General features: G+C 58.4%; 1 protein-coding gene across 4 annotated transcripts in view; it reads right to left on the reverse strand.

The window, feature by feature from the left end:
- The window catches only part of FOXP4 (forkhead box P4), a 51,304-nt gene continuing 26,567 nt past the window's right edge, over positions 1,058-25,794 (reverse strand). The window contains exons 3-17 of one of the 4 annotated variants that reach the window (XM_018039055.1): positions 22,081-22,176; positions 15,431-15,553; positions 14,831-14,917; positions 13,115-13,262; positions 12,763-12,973; positions 12,427-12,531; positions 11,619-11,706; positions 10,461-10,544; positions 10,158-10,329; positions 9,991-10,067; positions 9,132-9,233; positions 5,387-5,508; positions 3,924-3,990; positions 3,379-3,548; positions 1,058-2,945 (exon numbers count right to left, since the gene is read on the reverse strand). In XM_018039055.1, the coding sequence (XP_017894544.1) occupies positions 2,798-2,945; positions 3,379-3,548; positions 3,924-3,990; positions 5,387-5,508; positions 9,132-9,233; positions 9,991-10,067; positions 10,158-10,329; positions 10,461-10,544; positions 11,619-11,706; positions 12,427-12,531; positions 12,763-12,973; positions 13,115-13,262; positions 14,831-14,917; positions 15,431-15,553; positions 22,081-22,176 (1,800 nt within the window). In that variant the 3' untranslated portion in view covers positions 1,058-2,797. Of the gene's footprint in view, positions 2,946-3,378; positions 3,549-3,923; positions 3,991-5,386; positions 5,509-9,131; positions 9,234-9,990; positions 10,068-10,157; positions 10,363-10,460; positions 10,545-11,618; positions 11,707-12,426; positions 12,532-12,762; positions 12,977-13,114; positions 13,263-14,830; positions 14,918-15,430; positions 15,554-22,080; positions 22,177-25,794 lie in introns of all 4 variants that reach the window. The other 3 variants (XM_018039053.1, XM_018039054.1, XM_018039052.1) reach the window with 3 other exon arrangements.

Consider the following 25,794-nt stretch of genomic DNA (forward strand, 5'->3'; position numbering starts at 1 on the left):
CCTGAGATGCCCTCCCTAGGCAGGGACAGGGGATTCACCCCGAGCTCTGCACCAGAATCCAGAGGATTAGGGCACGGGAAGGAGGTGGGGTAGACGGGGCTGGACAGGTGGGGGAGGACACAGATGATGGTTGAAAAGAATAGGAAAGGCCTGAGATGGGAAGTCAGTGGAGACTCAGCCTCCAGATCCTGCTGGCTCTACCCACACCCCCCACCCCTCCACTTGCCTCAAGCTTGGCTTTTGGAAAGTTCCAGCATTTTGATGCTTTGTGGGGTTACTGATGCCGGTCCGCTTTCTCAACACCTTCCCTCCCGTGGCCACACTTCCCCTAAGCGCACACACTCCTTCCCGAGCCCTGCTGTGAAGAAGTGCCCATGGTACTGGAAGGGAGCTGGAGTCTGAAGGGGGCGCTCCCCTACTGTGGATGGGTAGTGGGTAGGGAGCCAGGATTTGGTGTGGTCCAGTGTGGTGGTGCTCCCTACCCTGCTCTGCCCTTAACAGCCTGAACCTCTTCCTTACCTCCCCCACCTGTCCGGGGTCCCCTCTCCATGGGCTGCAATAACCCTTTTTCTGACCCAAGTCTACACTTACAAGCGCTTACACTGCACAGTGGAGGCCAAGCATCTCAATGCCACTCCCTCCCCTACGCACACCTATCCAGGTAGCCTCCACCCATGGGTGATGGGCCCAGACTGCTTCCCGGCCACGTGCTTCTGCAGCAAGAACCCTCTGGATCCCAGGAGGGAATGTACTGCCCAGTGAAAACGTCCAGGCAGGAAAACTTGGATTTCAAACCCATGAAGGAGCCAGGCCCAGGAGTTGTGACTTTGGGAGAAAACAGAATGATGGAGACCTGGTTTGAGAGAAAACTCCCTGGATGATGAGTGGAAAAGGGAGCCAGGTGGAGTGGAGAGGAGCTGGAACAAAGCTGTGAATGATCATGGAGGCGGAGACGCTGGTGCTGCGGCTTGGTCCACTGCCGCACTTGCAGCAAGCACCCCTCCAGGAGACCCCGCTGCCCAGAGCGTCCTCCCCTCCCTTGCTGACACACGCAGGGCCCGGTGAAGAGAGGACGTTTAATATTTCTGTGCTGGTCAAACAGAACACAGGTGGGGAGTACATAGGGGAGGGGGCAGAGGGCCCCCTGCCTCTTGGGAGGGGTGGTTTGTAAAGGGGTGTATGTGGGGGTTTCTTGGGAAATAGTCCAAGGAGTCTTCTCAGCAAAGGGGCCTGGCCTGGGGTGTTGTGTAAGCATCAAACACACCCAGTCCTTGGCCTTAAGTTGGGGTCCCCCATAGGGGGTCTGTGGAGAGAGTCTCACTTTTTTTCCAGCTCCTTCGCTGGAATCCACACTCCCAGTGTGATGGGGAACTTGGTCCTGGAGAGGGGGGGTCTGGAGAGCCCCCAGGAAGCAGCCCAGGGTTGGGAGGAGGGCTCCCCGTGCCCATGGCCCAAGGGCATGAGAACCCTGCAGGGGGAGCTGAGGGCAGCAGTCTCCTCCCCTCTGCCTGTGCTCCTTCCCCCAGGCTGGGCCAGAGCAGAGGGGAGGTGAGCAGGGCCCCCAGCTTCTACTGAGTCCCAGGGTCCTCGGGGTTGGGGTGGAGAGAGGGGGTCTTGGCCACCAACAGACACTGTAAACTTTGGTTTAAAACAATAACTTAAGTCGGGGAGGGCTTCCAGCCTGGGGCTGGGGTGGGCAAGAGGAGCAGGGGATGTGGGAGGCGACAAAGGAAAAAGCCAGCGAAAAGTTTTGGTTTTTGCTTCCGGCATAAGGAAGGTCTTTGGTCATCCGAGTAACTGAGGGTGCAGGGTTGGGGTGGGTGAGGGGAGACTGCAACGGGGGACCTGAAGGCTGGGGTGGCAGTGACCGGCTGGGTCACAGCAGCCACCATATTCATCCCGCCCGCTTTCAGCCTGGCCTTTCCCCGGACAGAGGCAGACGCTTTCCTGCAGCCCCAGCACCACCTCGGCCCCACTCCAGCCTCAAGGGTAGCTCGGCTCCACCTCCATGAGTCCACCGGGCACAGGCCTCTTCCTGTGCTTCCTGGCGTGGGGGGCAGCGGCCAGTAAACAGGGGTGGAGGCCTGCTTCAGCCTGGAGCCAGATGCCCTGCTTCCACGGACCCTGCCCTCAATCCGGGTTCTCTCCCCACAACCCCGGGACTTGTCCCCCCACCCCCCAACCCGCACTAGCTGTGGCTTCTGAACAGGCAGAGCTGAGGGGGCTGGTTTCTCCTGGGGCTGCTCTGAGATTTAGCTGCCCTGACCCAGGCCAGGGCAGGGGAAGGAGTCAGGGTGGAGCTATTTCTTCACAGTACGGACAAGATGGTGGAAAGGAGCACAGATGGAGGAGGTGGGGGCCTCTGGCCAGACCACATGGCCAGAGCCAGGGGTGCGGTGCCCTGGGTTTGAGAGGGTGGCTTAGCCCCGCCTGCGGGTCTCCAAGGCGCTGAGGGGCCCTGTAGGGGCGAGCTGGTGGGGGAGGAGGGCCCTGTTGCTGCTGGTGGTTGGGGATAAGGGGCATGGAATTCAGATGTTGGGGGCAGGGGGGTCTGAGGAGGGGTCTGGGCCCTCCGTGTCCTCTGCCGGTCCCAGACCAGGGATTCTGTGTCCCCTCGGGGTGGGGGGCGGACCGTCCCTGCCCCCGAGTGTCGTAGGTCAGTCAGGTCACCTTGGGAGTTGCTGGCCCAGCCCCACCATCTGAGTCCTGGAAGTGCCTTGAGGTTGGGCGGGGCGGGGTATGGGGGTAAGTGGGGCCTGCTCCCGAGGGCGGGGTCTCACCCCTGCCCCCGAGGCCCTTAGGACAGCTCTTCTCCCGGCAGCTCCTCCTCCAGCTCCCTGTCTTCTGGAGGGCCCGCGGTGCTGGGGTTGGGGGGCCCCAGGGGGGGCCCGGGCCGCCTGTCCTCCTCGGCCTCAGCTGGCTCCTCTTTCACCTGTACCTGGTGGCTGTAATGGGAGGGGTGATGTGGACACCCAGGAGGCCTCCCCCTGCCCGCTCCCACCCCAAACGCATCCAGAATCTGGGAGCACGGGGGGTGTCTCCCCAGGAGTCCCTCATTTCTGAGGGACTGAGGGCTGACATCAGTCTGGTCTTCCCCGGGGCTCTCTTCAAAGGAAAGGAGGTGTCGGGATGGGCAGAGATGGTCCTTGGTTGAGAAGGAAAGAGGAAGGGAGATGAGAAAGGGTGGAGGAGGGAAGGAAATAAAAATAAAGGATGGAGGTGGGGAGCCATGAGGAGAGCGTGGGGCCACTGGTCCTGGGAAGAGAGCTGGACCGGAGGCGACAAGATGGGGACCCCAGCTGCAGGGGGACAAGATCCCACCTTCCCAAGGTTTGCGGGGGGTACTGGGGTGGGCTGGGGTCCGCGCCACAGCCTCACCTGTACTGGGGTGGGGAGAGGCGAGGCGGGCTGCTGCTGCCATTGCTGGGCAGCGGCTCCACGGGGGCACCCGCGTCATCGTGGCCGAGGGGCAGGAGGCTGCTGGCGGAGCCAGGGTTCAGCATGCCGGGGCTGTTGAGGAGGGGGAAGCTGCTCTCGGCCAGGGCAGCCTGGAGGGTACAGAAGTGGAGGCCCGTCAGTGGGCTCCACCTGGTCGGGTGATGTCCCTTCCCCAGCCCTCAGGAGCCTCCTGTGCTGCGTGTCTGCGCCCTGGCAGATCTCTGGTGCTCCTGCCTCTGACCCTGACCTGCCTCTCAGCTTTGCTGAGAACCTGGGCTTGACTTATTCCCCTCCAGGGAGACAGAGGACCCCTCCCACACACGAACAAGCCAGGGCAGGGGACTCCATTGCCTATCTATGCCAACCTCCCTGCCCTGTGCGCCATGTCTCTGCCGGAGAGGGTGGGGGAGGCTCTCTTCTGAGGCCAGCGAGCTGGAGGGAAGGTGACGGGGATGGAAGGCGCTGGTCAGGGACCAGTCCACTACCTGGTAGCTGGCATTAAGTGCTCCGTAACTGAGGCCCGAGATCATGTTCTTTACCAAGGTGGGGCTCCTGGAGGAGAGAGAAGGCATGTCTGCTTCATTCATTGGCTTACTCCTCACTCAGGCCTTGACCCTAACTGAGGGCCTGCTTTGTGCCAGGGGAGGTCCCGTTCACTATCCTGGAGGTCATAGTCGGCCGTGCCCATCTTGTTCAGCCCTCCTGCTGACCTGAAACAGCAGGAACCAAGAGCCGCCTTCACAGGAGAGCTGCCCGGGCTCCTAGGGACCCTGGAACACGCCCAGAGTCTCCGAGCTGATGAGTGGGACAGAGATTCCTCCCTGTGTCTTTCTCCACACCAGGCAGCCGAGGAGCTTTTCTCTTCAGTTTAGATTTCCCGCTGTCCGACAAGGTCTGAGTGATAGCCTCCAGAGTCCCCTTTCTGTAAAATCCACTTTCCTGCCATCCTGAATTTTGGGACACCTAGAATGCCATGTGCTCAGCCTGTCCCCACATGCTCTACACCACAGGCTTTTCTATACAAAAAAGTGCTCCAGGATTTGGGTCAGGAAAAGCAACGGCTTAAGGCCATCCTTCCACAGTGACTACCCCCAGTTTAGAGTGTCTCAGAGAGGTTAAGAAACTGGCCCAGTGTCACAGAGCTGAGGAGAAATAGAGGTATAATTAGAGCCTAGATCTTCTTATTACAGGGTGAAAACAGGACATGAAGATTTCAAGTGTTGGGACTGCCATGTGAGGGCACTCAGAAGGGGTGTGGTTCCTTTTTGAGTCCCAACCCTGCCCAAGCCCCCACTGCCGCCTGAAGGTAAGAAGGCTCTTGTCTGGGAGAAGGAATCTTTGAGGGGTACAGGCACCCACAGATATAATCTAACTTGCTTCACACCTCTCCCTGCCTCCTCATAGGCCTCTGGCCCAAGAAGCACAGGCAGGCCCACATGAGATGTCTGGGGTGGAAGGTGGCGGAGCTGGAAGGCAAGCTGAAAGAGGAGGCTCTGACCCTCTCCCAGGTCCCTCAGTCTCCACTCAGAGCACTACGTAGGAGAGATCAGAGACCCAGCTCTGTTAGGGATCTGCTGGGCGACTGCCTCCCAGCCCCTTGCCCTCTCTGGGCCTCCTCTCCCTGTGAAAAATGAAGAAGTGGGGCCCAGGGATCTCACAGGTTTGGCTCAGCCTGTGACAAGACGGGGGAGAGTGGCTCTGGGGATGGCAGCCCCTTCGTCAATGGCCACGCTGGCTGCCACCTGCCCACGCCCTGATGCCCGGTTCCTCTCAGCTCCTCCCTCAGTCAGAAGCAGAAGACTGAAATGTCCCCTCCCTCACCAGTCACTTCCAGACTCTGGGCCCTCCTGGGCCCCTGTGGCCTCCTTTCTCCCCGCCCTCCCCCACCGTGGGAAGGCTCTGGTGCACGGAGGCGCCCTGGGGAGGTATGGGGGGGTCGGCCACGCACCCCGTCATCTTTGGCGGTCTTCGCTTCTGGTACTCCCGCTCGTCCACAGTCCACACGGCACCCTTGACGTTCTCCACACGCACGAAGCACTTGTGCAGGCTGAGGTTGTGTCGCACCGCATTCTGGGGGTACGGGGACAGGAAGCAGATGCTCAGAGGGGGCCCCTCCCCCATGCAGGGGAGCACAGGCAGGAGAGTTCTCAGGTCCCACCTGGTCCCACCTTCCCCGGCCCAGTGACAAGCGGCAGCGGGTGGGCAGGAGATGACGCGGCTGGAGCGGAGGGAAGGCCCCTCTGCGCCCTTGGAGCCGAGGGTCCCGGGGACCCCTCGCCACCGCCAGCCCGCTGTATCGTCTGCTCCCCGCCACATTTTAGAAAACTCTGTCCACCGGGTGACTGGCACCTCGTTAGCAATAGCCCATTTTCCCACCATCATCAGGCAAACACATGCAGTCGTTGGGGCTTCTGAAGAGCACGAGACCCCATTCAGGCCCTGGCCCCTCAGTGAGCCTGGGACGCCATAGCTCAGGCACACACAGTCTCCATTAAGCCTCAAAAGTCTTGGGAATAACTCAGGAAGCCTTGCTACAACTTCCTCTATCCCCTTGGAGCATGGGAGCCTTGACTCTGGGTTGTGGCTTAGACTGTTACTGTTTAGCCGCTCAGTCGTGTGACCCCATGGACTGTTGCCTGCCAGGCTCCTCTGTTCATGGGATTTTCCAGTCAAGAATACTGGAGTGGGTTGCCATTTCCCTTTCCAGTGGATCTTCCCCACCCAGAGATCGAACATGCGTTCTCCTGCATTGGCAGGTGGATTCTTTACCACTGGGGCACCAGGGAAGCTCTCTGGCTCAGAAAACATAGCTTATTGAGAGCACGAAGTATACAGTAGGGGCCTACTGCATGCTTGTTAACATAAGGAAGCTGGGAGAAAGGAGTGTGTGAGTTTAGTGGCTGTACAGCAGGAAGAGGAGGGAAAAGAAGAAAAGTCACCTTGGCAGTCCCACCTCCTCCCAGAAGGATAACTTCAGGAATTGAGGTCATCTGGTTTGTAGGACACTTGGGTGGGGGCAGGGTGCTTGGCCCATATCGCCCCCTGGGAGCCTGGGCTAGGGCCCTAGTCCATCCCCCACCACCCCCCACGTTCCTCACTCCTGTCCCCCCCCTCCTCTTTCAGCTTCACACCCCCAGCTGTCCCTGCCCCTGTTACCTGTCCCCTCCAGCCTCCCCCCACCTCATCTCCATCCTTGTCTCCTCTTTACATTTCTAAACGGGGAGGAAAGCAGGCTGGGCGGGCAGCCCGTGCCCCTGGAGATCCCCTCTCCCTCTCTCCCTTCCAACTCTTGCCACTTGCAACTGGCCCGATTTCATTACCAATTTTAATTTGCCTCTAATTAAATCCTGTGTATTTTTCCAACTCGCTTGCTAATCCACGAGGGAGGCGGGCGGCTGGAGTGGAATCTCTTGGAGCGATAATTACAAAGGGCCTAATCACGCCGGGGCTCCTGCCTCGGAATAAATTTGCCCGCATTACGGGGCTCCGATCCTCCGCTTTGCAAATGAGAATGACCCCAATTTCCGAGGATGGCCTCACCGGGGCTTTTTTCCCTCATTTCGAAGCCTGATTCGTGATGAGAGACTAATTCGTTACGCTGAAACATTAACGGCAATTTAAGGGGTCTGGCGGGGGCTGCGTAAACAAAAGGACGGGCCCACAACACGGGCCCTGGGAGGGGACAGACACAGGGGGAGGGCCGGCAAGGACCGTCAGCTTGGCAGATGGCCGCTCTGTCCCTGGCTGAACGGCAGCTGGCCTGGCCCACGCTGGCTCCCAACCCTTCTGCCCTGGTCTGAAGCGGACAGCATCCCAGGCTGAAGGGCCCGAGGAAGGAAAGGAGGAGGGAGGAGAGGAAGCTGAAATAGTTGAGAAGAAGAGGGACCTCAGGAGCAGACAAACGGACGGAAAGGAAACAGATGAGCCGGGTGTGTACCCAAGGTGCATTTCCCAAGTGACATGAGTGGCAGCTTGATGGCAAAAATCCTGAAAGTCAGAGTGGACCACAAACTGAGATGGTTTCTGCTGTGCCACAGGGAGGGCACAGGTGGTGCGCCTACACGTGGCAGAAGCACCAGCAGAGCACAGCTCAATGGGACGGTCACTCACTGAGTGAGCTTCTTGCTGGGACCTAAATGAGGCGAGGGGAGGTGGGGGTAAAGACCTCCACGGAAGGAGACACACTGCTGAGACGACCAAGGCTGGGCCACCAGTCCAAGGTGGTTGGTATGAAGGCCCAGGGGGTTGAGCTACAGGAGGGGTGGCTTCCTGACGGTCACCGAAAGGTTTAAGGAGTCACCTAAACCAGCTCCTCCTGACCTCAAGAGGGATTGTAGAGGTGATAAGAGAGGACAGCAAAGGAGGATAGGTGGGTGAGAGGCACTTGGCCCCCGAGGAGGCGGCTGTCTGTAGCAGTGAGGCTCCACACTGATTCCCCGAAAGGCAGAGGATTAATATAGTAAAGCAAATGTTACATAACAGCTGTAATGATCCCGACATTTGTATAGGACTCTGTCCTTTATGAAACCTGGTATCCAAACCGGCTTGCAGGTTGGAGACTGAACCAGGTGGCCCCCAGAAGGCCCTGCTGGCTCAGAGAGAGGGTAGGACTGTGGTTGGCAGGAAATGACATCACTCACAGCCAATCAGAGCAGCTGCCCCAGCCTCGCTGCATCTTTGGCAAGCATTGGGAATTGGGCATGGGGATACAGAAGGTCAGGAAGCAGTCTCTCCTGCTGAACTTAGCACTTTCAAGGAAGAGAAGGCTGAGCTCTGTACAGACCCTACCTGTCCTGATCACTGGTGGGGAGGGGGGTCCCTGTGACACTTGTGGAAACCTGGTGGGCCAGGGGAGGTAGGCTGCTTAACTGCAGCTTCTGCTCTGGCCAGCAGAGGGACTCAAGAGCCAGGGATCTGATTCAGGTCCTGCGACACCGGGCCCTGGTAGCCATCCTTTCCCACAGGGCGCGGACACTTCCTTCTTTCCCCTCAGCCGCTCCCACCATGCTGCACAGAATGTAATACTTTCACCCATCAGACAGACAGACAGACGGCACACCCCCCCATGCTGGCTCTAGAAAAATAAACAGCTTAGTGTCCCAGCTCACATCTCTGCACCCCATTTTTCTAGCGTCCCTCCCTTGCCTCTTTCTGGTCCCCCAGGAAAACTCTACAGCTGAAGGTGTTCAAATGACTAATTGGATGAAGACAATTATCTTCCTGCCACTGATGGGCGGAGCTGGGGAGAGTATGAGTGTCTGCGTTTGTGCCCCACAGTACAGTCCAGGATTTCGGTCTACACACACGTCCAGGCCTGCAATCACCCATCCTGCCACCACCACCAGCCCCCCCCAATCCATTCTAGGCTTGAGAGTGTGCACTCTGGCAAGGAGTCTGGACCTTCAAGGACTCCTGTGAATGGGACCCAGGCCTCCCTACCAGGTTTGGGCACTACTGACTCCTGGAGGCCCTACTTCAGGGGGCTGGGGTCTTTGGGGCCAAGGGGGGCCCCTCTAGAGAAGTGGAGGTAGGGGTGGAGGGGCCCAGGGCCCAGGGCCCAGCCTGAGGCCTGCTGAGTCATTTGTATAGAACTGCCTCTCCAACCAGTCTGTTAGCCAGCTTTGGTTTCAAAGGGATGTGGAGATGTCCAAGGTTGCCCAGGGCCCTGGTGAGGAGGAAGGGGCATGCCTTACCTTCCAGGTGGCCGTGTTCCTGCGGAAATAGGCGAACATCCTGGTGAACCAGTTATAGATCTCATTCAGGGTCAGCTGCCTGTCGGGGGTTTCCAGGATGGCCTGTGGACAAGGAAGAAGTACAGGGACCCTCAGTCTGGGCCTCCAAGGGTCACAGGCCTGTGTGCTCTCCCTAGCTCTCCTCTAGGGCCCTTAACTCGTCTGAGGACAGGAGAGACCCACGGAGGAAGCGCGTGGACAAGCCTGGGGGTGCTCTCTGGTCCTCTGAGAGGGGCAGGCTGGTTGCAGCCCAACCAGAGGCTAAAGGGAACACAAGTCTCAAGGGCCATGCACTTGTTGGAGGAGCGTGTGAATTTCTGCTGGAGGGAACATGGCTCAAACAGCCCCTGCCCTCAACTGGGAAGGAAAGCAGCATTCTTGAGAGAAAGTAGAGCAGGCCATTTGGAATTTATCCTGGTTTTGGCAAAGGGCACCCCAAGCATGAGATGGAGTGTGTGTGTGTGTGCGTGAGAGAGACAGAGAAAAGGAGACAGCTACGAGTGATGCTAAATCTACTAAAAAGTAGTCTCACGGGGTAACCTGTATGTGGAAAAGAGAGAATGGACGACACGGTGGGTATGAGCAGCAAAAAACAGCGAGTGTGCTCTCAGAGACAGGTCCACCTGACCAGCAGGCTGGGATCAGCCGAGGTCCCATGGGAGAGGCCATTGGCTGAGGAGGAAACTCGGGTGCGAGCGGGACAGGACTCCCATGATGCTCTCTGCTCCCAGGATCCCCTGGGGGCCCGGACGCTGAGGGAGGTGCGCAGCCAGTGTGCCGCCCCCAACCCACTCCCTCTGCCTCCCCACGGCTGGCTCACCTGGCGGATCAGGGAGGCGTAGGTGAAGGGCGGCCGGACGTCGGCGTTCTTGTAGAACTCATGGTTCTGGGCCAGCTCTGGGGGCAGACAGGCAGGGCATGAGGAGGTAACCGGAAGCGGGGGCTCCGGCTGCGGCGGAAGACGCCCCTCCCCGCGGCGGCCCTTACCTGAGGAGATGGGGGAGCAGAACTTGTCGTTGCTTCTCCGCCGGGCGGGCCCCCCGCTGTGCAGGGAGGCAGCGCCCAGGCCGGGGGGCCTCAGCGGGGTGACGGGGGCGGCGGCCGAGGTCGGGGGGTGCGCGAGGCCGTCTGGGAACGAGTCGGCTGCGGAGACCGTCACCTTGGAGAATGAGGAGCCGGGGACTGGGTTCAGCTGTGAGCAACAGGGCAGGGTGCTGAGCCGGGGGGGCCCCCAGTGAGGGGCGGGGGGCGCGCGGTTCTGAGAGCCGCAGGGAGGGGAGAGTCACTCACTGGCTGGCTGAAGGGCTTGGGCTCCGAGGGCCGCATGTGCAGATGGGTCATCATGGCCTGCAGCCGCTCGCTCTCCTTGGCGAGCTGTGGAGAGGCGGGCGGTGAGCAGGGGCCTGTGCTCGGGGCAGCTGGGCCCTCTTCCCCTTCCACATCCCAAACCTCCATCCCCAGCACCTCTCATCCCTGCCCCCTGGTGTCGCCCTCCGTCTCCTGCTCCGTGAAACCCTCTGCACTTATCCGGACTGTGTCCCCGGCCTGGAGCCCAGCACAGCCGCTGCCCGTCAGTGCCCACTTCTCCCCAACAGCACACGCCTTTTCTCCCCATCAAGGGCAGAGGCTGTGGCTGAAGTTCAGTGGCACTTGTGTGAGGGTGCCCTCACACACTGAATGGGGATACAGGAATGGACGGATGATTCATTCACCCCTATTCATAAATTCAACGGATCTTTCACAACCACCCTCTCACGCCAAGGTGCTCTGCTGGGTACTGGAAGGCAGTGGGTAAACATTGGTTGGCTGCCTCAGGGACTGTCCCGAGTAGCCTCCAAAGTATTCCAGGCTGTAGAGCGTGGACTCTGGAGCCAGACTGCTCTGGTTCTAATCCCAGCTCTGCTACCGACTGGCTGAGTGACCAGAGGCAAGCTACTGCACCTCTGTGTGCCTCTGTTTATGGCTGTAAAGTGGGCATAACATCTTCCCAGGTGGCGCACTGGTAAAGAATCTGCCTGCCAACGCAAAAAACACAAAGGGACACAGGTTCGATCCCTGAGTCAAGAAGATGCCCTGGCGTAGGAAATGGCTACCCACTCCAATTCTTGCCTGGAAAATTCCATGGGCTAGGACTCTGGTGGCAGAGAGTTGGTCATGACTGCACACACACAAAGCAGGCATAATAATAGGACCCACCATATAAGATCATTCAGAGAATCCCTTGAGTCACCTAGGTGTTTAGCATAGCACAAACAGGTACTCAATATGTTAGCTATTCCTGTTTATTTTTGTTGTTTTTATCAGTATGCATCTCTTTGGGACCTCCTAGCAGAGTGGCCCCCAACCCTGGCTCCCCCCTCAGAATCCAACTGTGTTCACAGACCTTGAGAACCTAAGATGGCCCTTCCAGGAGCCCCCCGCGCCCTGCCCCACAGCTTGGGGCCACACCTGGATCTCCAGCTGCTGCACCACCTGCATCTGCACACGGCACTGGGCCGTGCTCCGGTCGTCCAGGGCATGCTCCGTGTTGAGGTGTCTTCCGGTGGGGAGGAGGGGGCAGACGAGAGAAAGTTGGCCCTGGTCGTCTTGCTGTCACCACCCTCCCCTCCCCTCCTCTAATCCCGCCCACGGCCTGGAGAGCAGACAGACCATGACATACAAAGAAGGGAACCAGACAAAAAAAAAAAAAAAAAAACAGGGCCACGGAGGAAGCCCGCCTTCTCGTCAGCCTTCTTTGATGTCTTTGCTAAAATCCCAGCTACAGAGAGATCTAATTGCAAATGAACTAATTAAGTAAACCTCTGACGAAGCGTGAAAACAATTTGTTTGACCCTGATGCTGCAAGGGTCTGGGAGACAGCGGAGTTAATCAGTCAGTGACAGAGCCTGGCACGGCTGTGGCAGCTGGCCGCCTGCTGCCAGCCGCCTGTCCGCCAGGCCCAGAGGCCGTCTCTAGGCCGTCACTCGGGGATGGGCCTGGGGGAAGCTGGGGAGGGCGGTGGGAGAAGGTCTCTCCTCCTCACACCCCCACCCTGCTGGGCTTCAGCTGCCTGGCGACTGGGGACAGGGGACAGGGGACAGGGCGGGGAGGCTGCTGGACCAGGAACACAGATTGGGCAGGGGGGCGGGTAGGTGCGATGAGGGAGTTGATGGTGCAGAGAAGGAACGAGGCCCCGCCCCCTGGGGTGAGGACACAGGACACTTGGGCAAGTTGGGTGGCAGGCTGGGGGACAAAGGAGAGGGGTGGTGACACCTACTTGATAAACTGGCCCAGGTCTTCACACAGGGTCTCACAGCCTGGCCACTTGCACTCTCCATGTCCGTACAGGGGGTGGGAGCCAGGCGTCTCCTCGTGGGAGGAGCTGCAAGGACGGGGGAGACGGGGGTCAGGGACCCTGAACACACCAGCAGCCTGGGTCCTGCGCAGCCCCAGCTTCCCTACGGATGAGGTTTCAGTCCCTAATACAGGTTCCCCAGAGGCCGAGCACAGTTTTGTGTGCCCCGGGAGAAGCTCCCAACTATGGCAGCCCTCGGGGTCAAGGCCAGTCCCCCAAGCAGGTGTGCAGTGCTTCCTCCCGGCCTGAGCCCCATACCTGTCTCTCCGAGGTGTGAGCACAGTGGGCTGTCCGTTGGGCAGGGTGTGGTGGGAGAGGGGAGGTGAGACTTTGGGGGGGGCGGCGAACGAGGTAGCGGTAGTGGCCGTGCCGGTGAGGTCCAGCCCCTCCTGCTTGACGCTGTCCTCGGCGGGCTGCCCGGGGGCACCCTCGCCCTTCCACAGCTGGGGCAGGTCCGTGGGGCACACAGCTGCTGCGGGGCAGAGAGGGGAGGCTGGTGGGGCCCCAGGAACACAGGAGGCCCCCTGCTGCAGCTGGCTCCTGGGAGCCCTTGGGGGCAAGCGAGGGCGGTGGGGCTGGGGCTGGGGCTGGGTGGGGGCTGGGTACTCACCTTGCGGGAGGGTCTGCAGGGGCCCCGAGGCTTGGCTGGGCTGCAGGCTGACCAGCCCCTGTCTCTGCAGGTTGAGCAGGTGCTGCTGCTGCAACTGTTGCATCTGCAGGAGCTGCTGCTGGAAGGCCAGCTGCTTGTTCCCCAGGGCCTGGTGGGGGGCCCGCGGGGGCGGGCAGAGAGGGGTCCCCTCAGCCTCGGGCGTGCCGTCTGGCCCCCATCCCGCAGCCACCCCCTCCCAGGGCCTGTCGGCCCCCGGAGCTGTCGTGGTGGCGTCCGCCGCTGCAGCCTCCCTGCTCCCAGCCCAGCTTCCATAGGGCTGCATGCCGCCTCGCGGTAAACACGCCTGCACGCACGCACGCAGGCGCGCAAACACACACACACAGCCAGACCCAGACACGCAGCACGACGCCCTCCCTGCTCCCGCCTCCCTCCTTCCATGGCTTCAGCTCCCGCACCACAGCTGTGCTCGCCTTGGGGGGGCGGGGGGCTCTCATCACAATGATGGATGAGCCTGTCAGACTCGGGGGGCCACTCCTGCTTGGCGGGCACCCTTCCCACATGCCCGGGGTGCCCCCCTTCTGCTCTGAGGAGGGGGCCTTCTCCCCTCCAGCTCCTCTCCTCTCTTGCTTCTTAGATACAGAGAATCCAGGAGTCTGATGGGACTTTAACAGATCAGCATCGACAGGTCACCAGACAGGGGAACAGACACATCACTGCTGCCCAGGTGCCCGCCAGCCGCCCGCACTTGCTTGTTCTGCTCTTGCTGGCTCTCTCTTCCCTGCCCTGGCCCCTGATCTCCCTACCAGCCCCCCCGCCCCCCCATTCAGTACTTCACGCAAGCACTAGCGAGTCAGTCTGTCAGTAAGTCTCTTCTAAAGGCCCAGAAGCCAAGCAAGTCCTGGGTGCTTAGGAGGCAGGGATGGCTGGGCCCACCCGCCCTGGAGGTGGGAGGATGAGGGGGGGTTGCTTCTCAGTAAACCCACTCTAGAGACAATGCACAGAGTGTAACAAATACAACACCTCTGATGGGGAGGCTGAGGCTGAGGCTGGGAGGGAATGACTGGGTGACAGCAAGGCAGCTCCTGGGAAGAGGCAACTCAGAACATGGCTGTGTGTGGGTGGCAGGAATGGGGCGTGGGGTAGGGGCAGGGGGTTGGGGGTGGTACAGGGCCTGGTGTGGAACCTTAGGAGGCACTGTGGCACAGAGAGGGAGAGTGATGTGGGCTGAGGGGTCCCCTGGAGAGGCAGCACAGGATGCTACAGGATGTGACAGGAGTTGGAATAGAGCTAAAGAGACTGAAAGATTCTCAGGACCAGGCCTGGAGGGCTGAGGTGCTGGGTCACTGAGATGAGGAGGCAGGAAGAGGGCCGGACCACGAGGCAGCCTGTCCTGAACGAGGACACTCACACATCGACACGTGCGTGCTCAGATACCCAGGGCTCAGCGCATCTGCTCTCCTCATCCCACAACACGAAGCAAGGAGAAGAGGACTGAACTGGGTTGAGGGGAGATGGAGGAATGTGCCTCCACCCCCCTCCCCCGCCCCCGGCCGCAACCCCCTCCCCAGCCTCTCCTGATTTTTCTACTGTTCCCACAAAGCAATTCTCTCCCAACCACTCTGGGATGCCCAGCCTCTGGCCAGGACGGGGTTGAAGTGGCGGGGGAAGGGCAGGCGTCCTTTGAAGGGCATGTCCTGCCCTGCCCAAGCCCCTCACCTCTTTGGGTTGCTGTTTCCCGGCCTGCTGTTGGGTGAGGAGTTGGAGGTGGAGCTGCTCTTGCTGCTTCTTGTAATATTCCTGCAGCTGGGGATGGATAGCAGGGCAGGAGGGGGTTAGCGCTGGCCGGACTCCTGACCCCAAGGCAGCACCAGCCCTCTCAGGACTGGGCTGCTGAAAGACAGATGGCCCAGCAGGGAGGGCTGCCCTGCCCTCCCCGGTCTGCAGTCTGCATGGAGAGAGCTTCCCTGAGTAGAGCCAGGACTGAGAGGGGCAAGGGGAGCCTCCCCCACACTCCATGCCCTCCCTCTCCCTTAGGTCAGGAAAAGGTGGGGGATGTTCTCTGTCCCTCCCTTCGGGTTTGGAGATACAGGTGGGGCCAGCAGGCTGTGAGGGTGTAGGGGGTAGGGGGTCTGCTGTGGGAGAGGCCTGACCTCTGACCTCTCCCCAGCTGTCCTGGAGGAAGGCAGGTCAGTCTGGCCTGAGCAGTCTCTCTGGTTTCCGACACTGCTGTGGCCCTTGGTGATGTTGCTAGTAAACAGGGTGGGAGTGGGGAGGCCAGAACACCCTGCCCTTCCCTCAGCCTGGGGGCAGACTCACCTGCTGGATCATGAGTGCTTGCTGCTGCTGGAGCAAGGCCTGCAGCTGGGGGGGTGACAGGATCTGCTGCATCTGCTGGGGGGTGAGCATCTGGGACGACATCATGGCCACTGACACGGGCACCTGCGGGATGGGCCGAGTCAGACCCTCACCTCCACCCCCGCCCCACGGAGGCCCCCACCCAGGGCCCCGCCCCTAGCAGGGCAGAGTGACTGCAGAGTGAGCAGCCTTGGGTTCACATTCTGGCTTTGCCACCTGCTAGCCGTGTCTCCAGACAAGTGACTCACCTCCTTCATTCTTGGTTTTCTTTCTTCTTAGAAAACAAACATTTTTTGGCCATAGAACCTGTGGGATCTTAGTTCCCCAAGCGAGGATAGAACCTGTGCCCCCTGCGTGGAACTGCGGAGTCTTAATCACTGAACCACCAGTGAAGTCCCTATTCTTGGTTTTCTTGTCTCTGAAATAGCGACAGTCTCGGAAGTAGCGACAGTGGCTGCCTCTTAAGGTTATCACAGGGGCTAAGGACCTAATACTTAGAACAAAGCCTGCAGATGTGCTGTGCTTAGTCGCTCAGTTGTGTCCAACTCTTTGCAACCTCATGGACTGTAGCCCGCCAGGGTCCTCTGTCCATGGGGATTCTCCAGGCAATAATACTGGAGTGGGTTGCCATGCCCCTCCTCCAGGGGATCTTTCCAACCCAAGGATTGAACCCAGGTCTCCCGCATTGCAGCTGAATTCTTTACCATCTGAACCACCACAGGGAAGCTCTTATATGCAGTTCCTGGTGTGAGAAGATTAGAACCTAGTGACACTGGTCAGTAGAACCCATGCTTTGCGGGATTTCCCCCACGACCACCAAGTGATGGGGAGGGGCAGTATGTAGCCACTGTCAACTCCTACTCAGTGTGTTCTGACAACAGGACCCACAAGGTGGGCCTGGCTAGGAGGGCAGCCTGCAGCCACAGGAAGGTTTCAAAATGCCCACATGGCACTAGGATCTGGACTTTGGCCCAGCTCACATCCATGTCATGTACTCCAGCCCATCTGCCTAGACGGCCTGGAGCTGATGCCCAGGGAGCACGGTAGTGCCATCCTGGGTGAGTGGATGGAAATCCAGAGGTCCAAGTGGGGTGGAAATACCAGGCAGGGGCACAGGGAGGCAGGCCACTGCTCCTTGCTGGGCACTGAACTTGCCATGTGACCTCTTGGCAAGTCACTGGCCATCTCCAGAATCTCCCATAAAACAGGGATCGGACTGCGAGAGATGCCTCCATCCTGCTGGAACATGCATGGTTTTCAAACAGGGCAGCTTTCTGTCCCCCGCCCTGGGTGAGGCCTCTCTAGGAGGCCCAGAGAATCCAGCTCCAGGCAGAAGATTCAGGGAAAAGCAGTACCATTATTCTTTCCCCCAGTTCCCACCTCCCCTGAAATCCCCAAGCTGGGCATTCGTATCCAGGGTAGTCCAAGTGGCAACACTGTCTTGTTGCCCTGCTTTAGCAGGAGAGGTGTCCTGACCAGCCCATCGGCCACCCCCATCAGTCTTCAAGGCCTACGTGGTCAAGACTCTGATCTCCTGCCTCTCTCCCCGGCCCCAGCACGGCCCCAGCACGGCCCCAGCACGGCCCCAGCACAGCCCCAGCACAGCCCCAGCACAGCCCCAGCAGAGGTGGCACACCACAGGCACTCAGTGTAAGTTTATGCTTCCCTGAGCTGAGTTACCATCCCCTGCAGATCAACTTTGGGGCAGGGAGGGAGGGGAGCTGGCGGCCCAGTCCAGGAGGAGCGTCCTGCAGAGACTTGTCCTGGTCAGGACAGGACAGGTTATGTCCCCAGAGGACTCCTGGGCCCTTTTACCTTTCCGCAGCCTCATGAGTACGGCAGAAGAGGAGGAGGGGGTTCCACTCAGGATCCCTGGCCGGGGCCGGGCTCAGCCTGAAGCCACCAGTGAGGTTATCCCCAGGCAGACGGGGGACATGCAGGGGACTGAGGGACAGCAACAAGTCACCACTCCCACCCCATAGGCAGTGGCGGAGCCACAGCTCTGGGCTCCCCTCCTCTACCTAAGCCATCTCTGTGCAAACATCCCTGGAAGGGGCACCTTGCTTTTTAGCCATGGTCACACCGGGTGAATGAGGGTGCCCCAAGTGCAGGGTTGGAATTCATGCCCAGGTCTGTGCGCTCCATAGTTCCCACTGTGCCCAGGTCCTGCACTGCCTGCCCCATCTGAGCAGCTCTTGAGAAGGGCTGGGAGAATGAGCAGAAATGGAACCATCCAGAGAGCTGAAGGGGTCAAAAAGGTTGGAGATTCCAACGCCCAACCTCCCTCTTTATAGCTGTCACTGGAGAAGACAGGGAAACGTCAGGCTGCAGGGCTGTTCTGGTCCCCATCCCTGGAGGGGCCTGCGGTGGGGGGCAGACCACGGCACAGACCCACCCAGCCTTGCAGAGCCAGCCTGTATATCCTTTGCTGGGTGACCCCAAAAAGGTAGTGATGAGCTCAGAGTCATGGATTTCTGAGTCAGGTGACCCAGGTTCTTGTCCCTGACACTGACTGTCCTTTGAAATCCCTTAAGCTTCCTTTTCTGCATCTGCTAACTGGGGTCGGGCAGGCCTGCCTGCCCTGCTTCACAGGACTACTCAAGAGGAAGTTGTTGGCAACTGATAATGTACCAGGCTAAGCCCTGTATGTGCATCATCTCCCTGAATTTTCATAGCCACCCTGGGAAGAGGGCACCATCACGGTCATCATTTTATAGATGAGAAAACTGAGGCCTAGAGGGACAATGGGAAAAGGGGTAAGTGGAAGTTATTTGTGTGTCATGAAACTCTACACAAACATAAAGACAATTACTTTTGAAAACCCTCTGGCTTTTCCATTTTCCCTCTGTCCCCCCCACTCCTCCACGAGTGCACCCCAGCACTTGGGCCCCAGGAGCATTACACGGTAAGGGTCACTTGAGACCAGAGTTCTGGCCCTCCCATGCTCGTGGTTGTGGGGACTGACCTAGAGCAGATGGCCAGGGCTCCGGCCAGGAACACTGAGCCCAGACACCCGGGAGGTCTTTCCAGGCACCAGGACTGTGAGTCACTGCAAGTGGCCTGCAGGAAAGGATGCGGCATTTCCTTCCTTGGGGCTTTCCTACTTGGAGGCAGGGGAATGGAAGAGATGACCTTGGAAGGCCTCCCCAGCCTCTGCTGTTCCTGCCAACTGGCCGAGCAGCTGGCTGGAGAGGTGGCTGCAGCAATCTGGACGGATTACCTTGTGTGTACTCATCTCTAAGGTGGCCCAGCAGGGTCAAGAAAGGTCAGTGAGGTGGCTGCTGCTTGCCGATCTCCTAGACTGCCTGAACCCATCCCTTCCCTTCGCGCCCCTTGGGGGTTCTGAGAACTGAACTGGAGCTCCCCTGGTGTCCCCAGTGACCCCCCTCACCAGGCTGGGATGTGTCAGGATGGGCATCGTCAGCGAGTCAGCTCGGCAAGGCCAGTGAGTCACCATCTGGAGGGCGGCCAGGGCAGCTAAATGCTTACAAAAGCCCTGGCAGTGTGAGCCCCGGGCAAAATGCCGCCAGCTGCCTCCAGCCCCGCCCTCAGCGACCCTGCTTAGGCTCGGGGCCCTCCAACCACCATGCATGTGGTATGCTGGGCTGGGAGGGGCAGAGATGGCACCTGACACAGAAGAGGCTCATTTGGAGGCTGAAATGGATACAATTTGGTGCCAGAATCAAGGACCCAAACTCAACCTCTTTTAAATGGGTGAGTGGGGAGACTAGGCCAAGGTTGCAAATAACCCTTGAGAATAACCAGAGAGTAGTTCTCAGTCCTGGCTGGAGCTGCAGCAAGAAAGATCGTGGTGAGACACCAAGAAGAACTTCAAGGAATGGCAAGGGGGCTGAGAAGATGAGACAGTGGCTGGCTTAGCTAAGGGGCTGCCCCAACCACCCTTCTGAAGAAACTCCTAGCTACCTGTACTGCCTTCTGTGAGTGACTCTCCCTGCTTTGGGCCCAGACCCAAACCAGGCAATCTCTAGGCTGGAGCTGGAGACCTAACCTGGCATTAGAAACTCTTGTGAAGCTGGCTCTGAGAGAGGGGTGGTGAACACAGCTTGGGGGTGAGCCGGCAGGTGATCCTGCCTTGAGTTGGGGACTACTGGGAAAGCGGCTGCCACTGAGCTGCTTGACTCACCTTATTCAAACTCCAGATTGACATAATGTACTCTCCCGGGTCCTCCCACCAGCCGTGAGATCACAGAAAAGCTGTTTCCAAGCCCTGGACCTCACTTGGGGTCAGAAGCCCCACTTCCTTGAAAACTGAACCTGAGCATGAGGAGGAGAGGCGAGGAGGGTGTCCAGGTTTGGAGGAGGAGGATCATTGGCTGGGACCCCAGGCTCCTGGAGAAGTTCAGACATGGCCCTAAGAACCCCCATCTCCAGCAGCCCAGAGAACCATCAGGCCATGCCTCTGTACCGGGGACTCTGGTTCACTACTGTAGCACGTGACAACATCACAATGCAGGCAGGAAAGTGTGTGTTCTGGAGCTAGTTGTTTGGCTTCAAATCCTGGCTTGGCCCCTTGTTAGCTGTGTGTCTTTGACCATGTTTCTTAACCTCTCTGGGCCTGAGTGGCTTCATCTGCAAAACGGAGCTAATAACAGCATCTGTCTCCTAGGATGGTAAAGATAAAATAGGATGATATTTGTAAACTACCTGTGTCTGCCCCATGGTAAGCACCGTGTAAATGTCATCAGTTTAGGAAGTACTGAGTAAGTGTTTGTTGAGTGACCTCTCTCACTGTTGGCGGTGGGGGTGGTTTCCTAAGGAGGATTCCACAGCATCCCTTCTTTTCTCGGTCCTTCCAACTACCATCCAGCTCCTTCCTCTTACTGGGTCAACAGACCCTCTCTGGATTGGGGAACATTCCAACCATTCCCCAGCTGACTCCTCCCTGATTTTAGAAGGTGGTATTGGCTGGACCAGGGGCTTCCCAGGTGGCACAGCGTAAAGACTCCACTTGCAAATGCAGGAGCCACGGGGGACCTGGGTTCAGATCTATAAATTGGGAAGATCCCCTGGAGGAGGAAACGGCAACCCACTCCAGAATTCTTGCTTGAAAAATCCCTTGGACAGAGGAGCCTGGCGGGCTACAGTCCATGGGGTAGCAAAGAGTCGGACATGACTGAGCATGCAAGCTATTCTAAAAGCAGTAGGCTGGGCCTAGGGGAGAAAACTCAGAACAGACTCAGTACAGTAGCCTGAGGGCTACTTCAGACCCAAGGAATATTATGGGGGTGGGAGGGGGGGTGGAGAATGAAAGTGTTAGTCACTTAGTTGTGTCCAACTCTTTGCAATCCCACGGATTAGAGCCCATGAGGCTTCTCTGTCCGTGGGATTCTCCAGGCAAGAATACTGGAGTGGGTAGCCATTTCCTTCTCCAGGGGATCTTCTTGACCCAGGGATTGAACCCAGGTCTCTTGCATTGCAGGCAGATGGCGGGGGGATGGTGGGGGCGGGGGGGGGGGGGTGCATTCCCTAGTTTAAACAGACCCAGTTTTGACACTACAGGAGACAGGAGACCCTTATACTTCATTCCCATCAGCTCTCCGGATTCTGTCCTCCCCTCCCCCGCCCAGGCCACTACCCCTCTGTGCCCGGCTCCTCCCCCTGAGAGATGTCTCTTTGGATTGGAGGCTTTTAGAAGAGGGCCACTGTCTGGCACCTTTAACTTCTTGACTGCACTTACATAAAACACAGATCTGCGTTCAGAGCCCCAGGACAAAACCTAGGCCTGGGTCCTTGTCCAGGCACCCAGTACCCCATCCCTGCCCTGCCCTTCTTATCCCCCCTTCCTTCCCTCAGCACCCCACCCCCTAAGGCTCCAGCTTTGCTCACCCTTCCTCCCTTAGATAAACTTCCTTTCAAAGCCCCGCTTAATCCTCTCCCCAATTCGGAGTGCCCTCCCCTCCCAGCAAAGAGGGGTGGGGAGAGCGAGGAAGCTTGGTGGCTGGGCCCGGTGATGGGGAGGGGGGTGGGCTGCCCACGGAGCTGTGACCCACCCCGACTCAGACTGCAATTCTCCCAAGTTCTTTGTGACACAAAAGGTAAACAGAAGGCCTGGCTTACCCCCGCCCCCACCCCATCTCCCCTCCCCCAGCCGGCCAGATGGGCCAGCACACTGGGGGGAAGGGAGAGGGGGAAAAAAGGGCAGATTGTGCAAAGGAAAACAAAAGAGACAGAGAGACATCAAGAGACAGGAAACGTGGGGAGACAGAGGGTTGGTGGGTGAGAGACGAGGTAGGGGGAGGGCTGGGCGTGGTGGCCTCAGCGAGTGAGAGAGCTGGGGAGAGGAGGGACAGGCTGAGTGACCCAGAAGTGCTGGGGAGAGACCAGAGGGGGTGGGCAGAGAGGTGCAGAAGAGGAGGGCTGAATCAGACTCTGAGCCGACTGGCTTGGAGGGGGGGGCGGGGGGAAGTCAGGTGCAGATGGGAGGGCAGCGTTTCTCCACCCACCCGGCAGTGACTGTGGCTCCCACTGGGAAGTTGCCCACTCTCTGGCACTGGGGATGGGCCAGAGCACTTCTCCAGCGGGTCCTCCCCTCCCTCGGTGTCCGGTTTACCCCGACCAGCCCCGCCCAGTCCGGTCGGTGTCCTCCTCACCTGCACAGCAGAGGCCGACTGTTTGCTGTCGTTGTTCCCTGGGGAGCTGAGGCCCGAGGCCTGCTGCAGCAGGAACTGCCGGGCCACCTGGAGAGCCTGCAAGACAGGGGTGCATCAGTTTTCCAGCAGCTCTAGGGGACATTCGGAGAGAATGAAGGGGAGGAGATCAGGTTCACGTGGAAGGTCGTGGGAATGAAAGTGAAGAAGGAATTCATAGGGCCTGACTCCATCTTAGGCCTGTTCATGCTGATCATGCTCGGCCACCTTTCCAATGGACTCTGAACTCTTTGTTTAGTGCCTATGAAAACAACAACAGAAGGATAAGACCCCCTCCAGACAGGGGAACCTTGAAGAGCGTATCTAGGTTACTCATCGCCTAAGAGAAACCATACACTAGATCACCCCTTCCTCCAGACAGGCCATAAATTTTTCTGTATCTATCGGAGTGTAACCTCGGGTTTATTGATTATTGGCTAATTGTTTGTTTGAGCACATGAGCACATAGCATGTGAATGATGGGGTTTTGGGGATTGTATTTTCCTTGGTTTATGTAAGTCTCAAGGAATTTGGAGTGGTGGGTTCAGACACATACACATGGGGTATGAAAGATGTTCACAAATGCTGGTCGGGGTCCTTGGCTAAGAGGAGACTCTGCCTTGGGCCTGCCGGTGTAATAAACTGCACTCCACTATCTGCACTGTCCTGAGTGAGTTTATTTCCCAGAACACGTGCCTACAACAAGAGGGTCACGGGGTCCACCTGGGCTTGTGGAGAAAGCTAGGAGTCACTGAGAGAAGCTACCAGGCTTTGGGGATCAGAGCCTGTAGGGACTCACTCTAGAACTGTTGGGACTCAATGAGGGCAGTGGTACAGAATCCGCCTGCCAATGCAGGGAACGTGGATTCAATCCCTGGGTCGTGAAGACCCCCTGGAGTAGGAAATGGTAACCCACTCCAGTATTTTCCAGTATTGCCGGAAAATTCCATGGACAGAAGGGCCTGGAGGGCAGTCCATGGGGTCCCAAAGAGTTGGACATGACCGAGCACATAACACACGTGTCAATGGGGGAGCAAACGGAAGGGTGGGTGGTCAAACAATGATCCAGGAGAAAGTATTAACATTAACAGAGATTATTTGTCGAGCATCTACTACAAACATGTCAGGCACTTTACAGGGACAATCTCATCTGATCCTCTCCTGGGAAGGTGTGAGGTAGGGATTATCAGACCCATTTTACAGATAAGAAAACTGAGTCTCCAGGAAGTTAAGTAATATGCCCAAGATCACATAACTCAGAAGCATCAGAGCTAGGATTTGAGGCCAAGAAGCCTGGCTCCCAAGCCATCTGTCTTACTAGGTGGTCAGTCTGAGGGCTCATGGGAATATCATCCACTTGAAGTCAGAGCACACAGTTGGGTGGATGAGGATCTGAGCACTGCATGGCTTTACAAGTCCAGGGCGGTCTGGGCCCAGGACATCCTGGCACTTGGGGAATTGAACTAAATCCTGAAGGGAGTGTGAACTATCAGTGAGGCCAAGGTGGCTCAGACTGGACTCTGAGGTGGTGGGATCATGGGATCATGGGAATGGGAAGCGCACAGTTTGCAGGAGGAGCATCTCTGGCCAGTCAGTGGGTAAGGGAGGTGGGCAGATGGGCAGTGAGTGGGAGGTTGAGCAGGAGAGGTCTGGTAGGAAGGGAGGGCTCAGGAAGTTCTCTGTAGGGTCTGCCAAGCCCTCCATCCCTGCCCCTCACCCACACCCCCTCCCACTCCAGGTCAGTAGTGGGTACAGAGGCTGGGGGTACAGGACTAGTTTTGAATCCACATTCCAGAAGCAAAAAGCCTGTCTGTCCCCAGGTTCCTTGAAGACCTCCTCGGGGCCTGGAGTGGTCGTGTCCAGGCCATGGACAGCAGGCTCTGGCATCAGGCAGACCTGAGTGTGAAGTCCAGCTGTGCCACCGCCCCCACCACCCCCGTGGGGTGATCATGGGCAAGTTATCCCCTGTCCTTGCATCAAGACCTCCTGCTCTGCAAACCTGGGCCACCACCCAGCTCCGAAACATGTGGGGGATGGGGGTATTAAAGGACCAGTGCTTGGCACACAGCTGGCATTCTCAGGATCTGCTCCTTTCCCTTCTGAATCTCTCCACCTTCCTCTTTGTCACCTCCTCTAGCCTCTCCCCAGCACACCTACTAAATGAATCCACCTGTGGCCCCCTCGCACATATGCCCACACAAACCCTTGTCTACCCTCATGTGGACTTCCACTCCCATGCCCACTGCAAGCTGAGCCCCACCAAGGCGGCTCTGAAAGAGAGGGTACGGATGCATGCATACCTCCCCCGGCCCCCACTGCAAACACTCAGGGAGCCCACTGTGTACCAAGCATAAAGGCACACCCCCTTCGCAGCCCTTTCATTGAACAGCTGAGCCTCCCGGAGGCTTAAATCTATTTCACCTTAGGACAGCATCTAAACACACCCTGGTGTTTATGGGAACGTGTCCCTGGGAAGAACTGGGATCCAGATTAGCATGGCCCTCAGCAGCGCTTCAGATCCTAGACCTCCCCCATGCCCTTCTTTCTGTAGACCTCAGCCTGGAGAAGTGGCCCAGGGGTGCTTTTCTTCAAGACACACATCAGAAAGTAGAAATCTGACCTGAGTCAAGGGCTCCGAGAGGCTGTGGGAGGAGGTGTGGGGTGGGGAGAGGAAAGGAGGTGGCCGAGTTGCCATCAGGAAGGGTCTCTGCTTCTATGTGCCTCATTTCTAGGGACCACCCCCCAGGTCTAGTGAGACAAGCTAGACAGATGCTCTATGTCCTCCAAAGGTAGATATGGGGTAGAAAGGTCAGGGTCAGGAGCTGGCAGCCCAGGTGACCCAGAGAGGACGCTGGTCAGGGTAGGGGGAGGATGCACCCCACATCTCTAGTAAGAACAGAGGAGCCACATGGGAAGGATTTCCAGGGGAAGTTGTGGGGGGCACGCTGATCAGTCTCCTGGCGGGGGGGAGTGGCCTGGGGGGGTTGAATTCACTCCCCACTCTCCTACTTTGTAGGCCCCTGGAGCATGAAATTACAAGACTTACAGGGGAAAAAAATGACAGGGCCTTACAATCTCATTCCTGTGAGAACTCCCTGAGGCAGGCCCTCATCACCGCACCCCCCCCCCCACCCCGCCCCATCTCCACTTCCCCTACTCCTACCACTCTGAGCTTTCCTCCCGTTAGGCCAGGTGAGATTCTAGGCCTGGCCAGCGCGTCACCTCCTCTGACCTCCCAGCCTTCCCCACACTCCTTCTTCTGGTTTCCAGTGTGCCCCGGACTGTGCTAGGTGCTGGGGAAACAAGAGAAACAGAACATGGACTATCCCAGAGCGGCAATGGGCGCCAGAGCCCAGGGGTGGTGGCAGCGCTGACTGGAGTCTGGAAGGGCAGGCTCACCAGGACTCAGCAGGAGGGTGAAGGGAGAAGGGAGAAAGCATAGCGACCCCCACCCAACGGGCAACAGAAATGGACAGCAAGTCTGGGGACCTTGAAACCACTTCCAGGGACAGAAAATCAAGCTGTGTTGGGGGTAAGCAGACAGAGAGGCTGGAGAGCCTTCGGGGTTTGTTCCTCCAGGCACTTCATTCATTCCTCCTTTACTCACTCGTTCACTTTCACGGCCCCTTGCCTCGTTACTGGCTTGGAGAAGATTGAGGGGTGACAGAGGAGATGGGG

The sequence above is a fragment of the Capra hircus genome, chromosome 23, assembly GCF_001704415.2.
Source record: "Capra hircus breed San Clemente chromosome 23, ASM170441v1, whole genome shotgun sequence".
NCBI lineage: Eukaryota > Metazoa > Chordata > Mammalia > Artiodactyla > Bovidae > Capra > Capra hircus.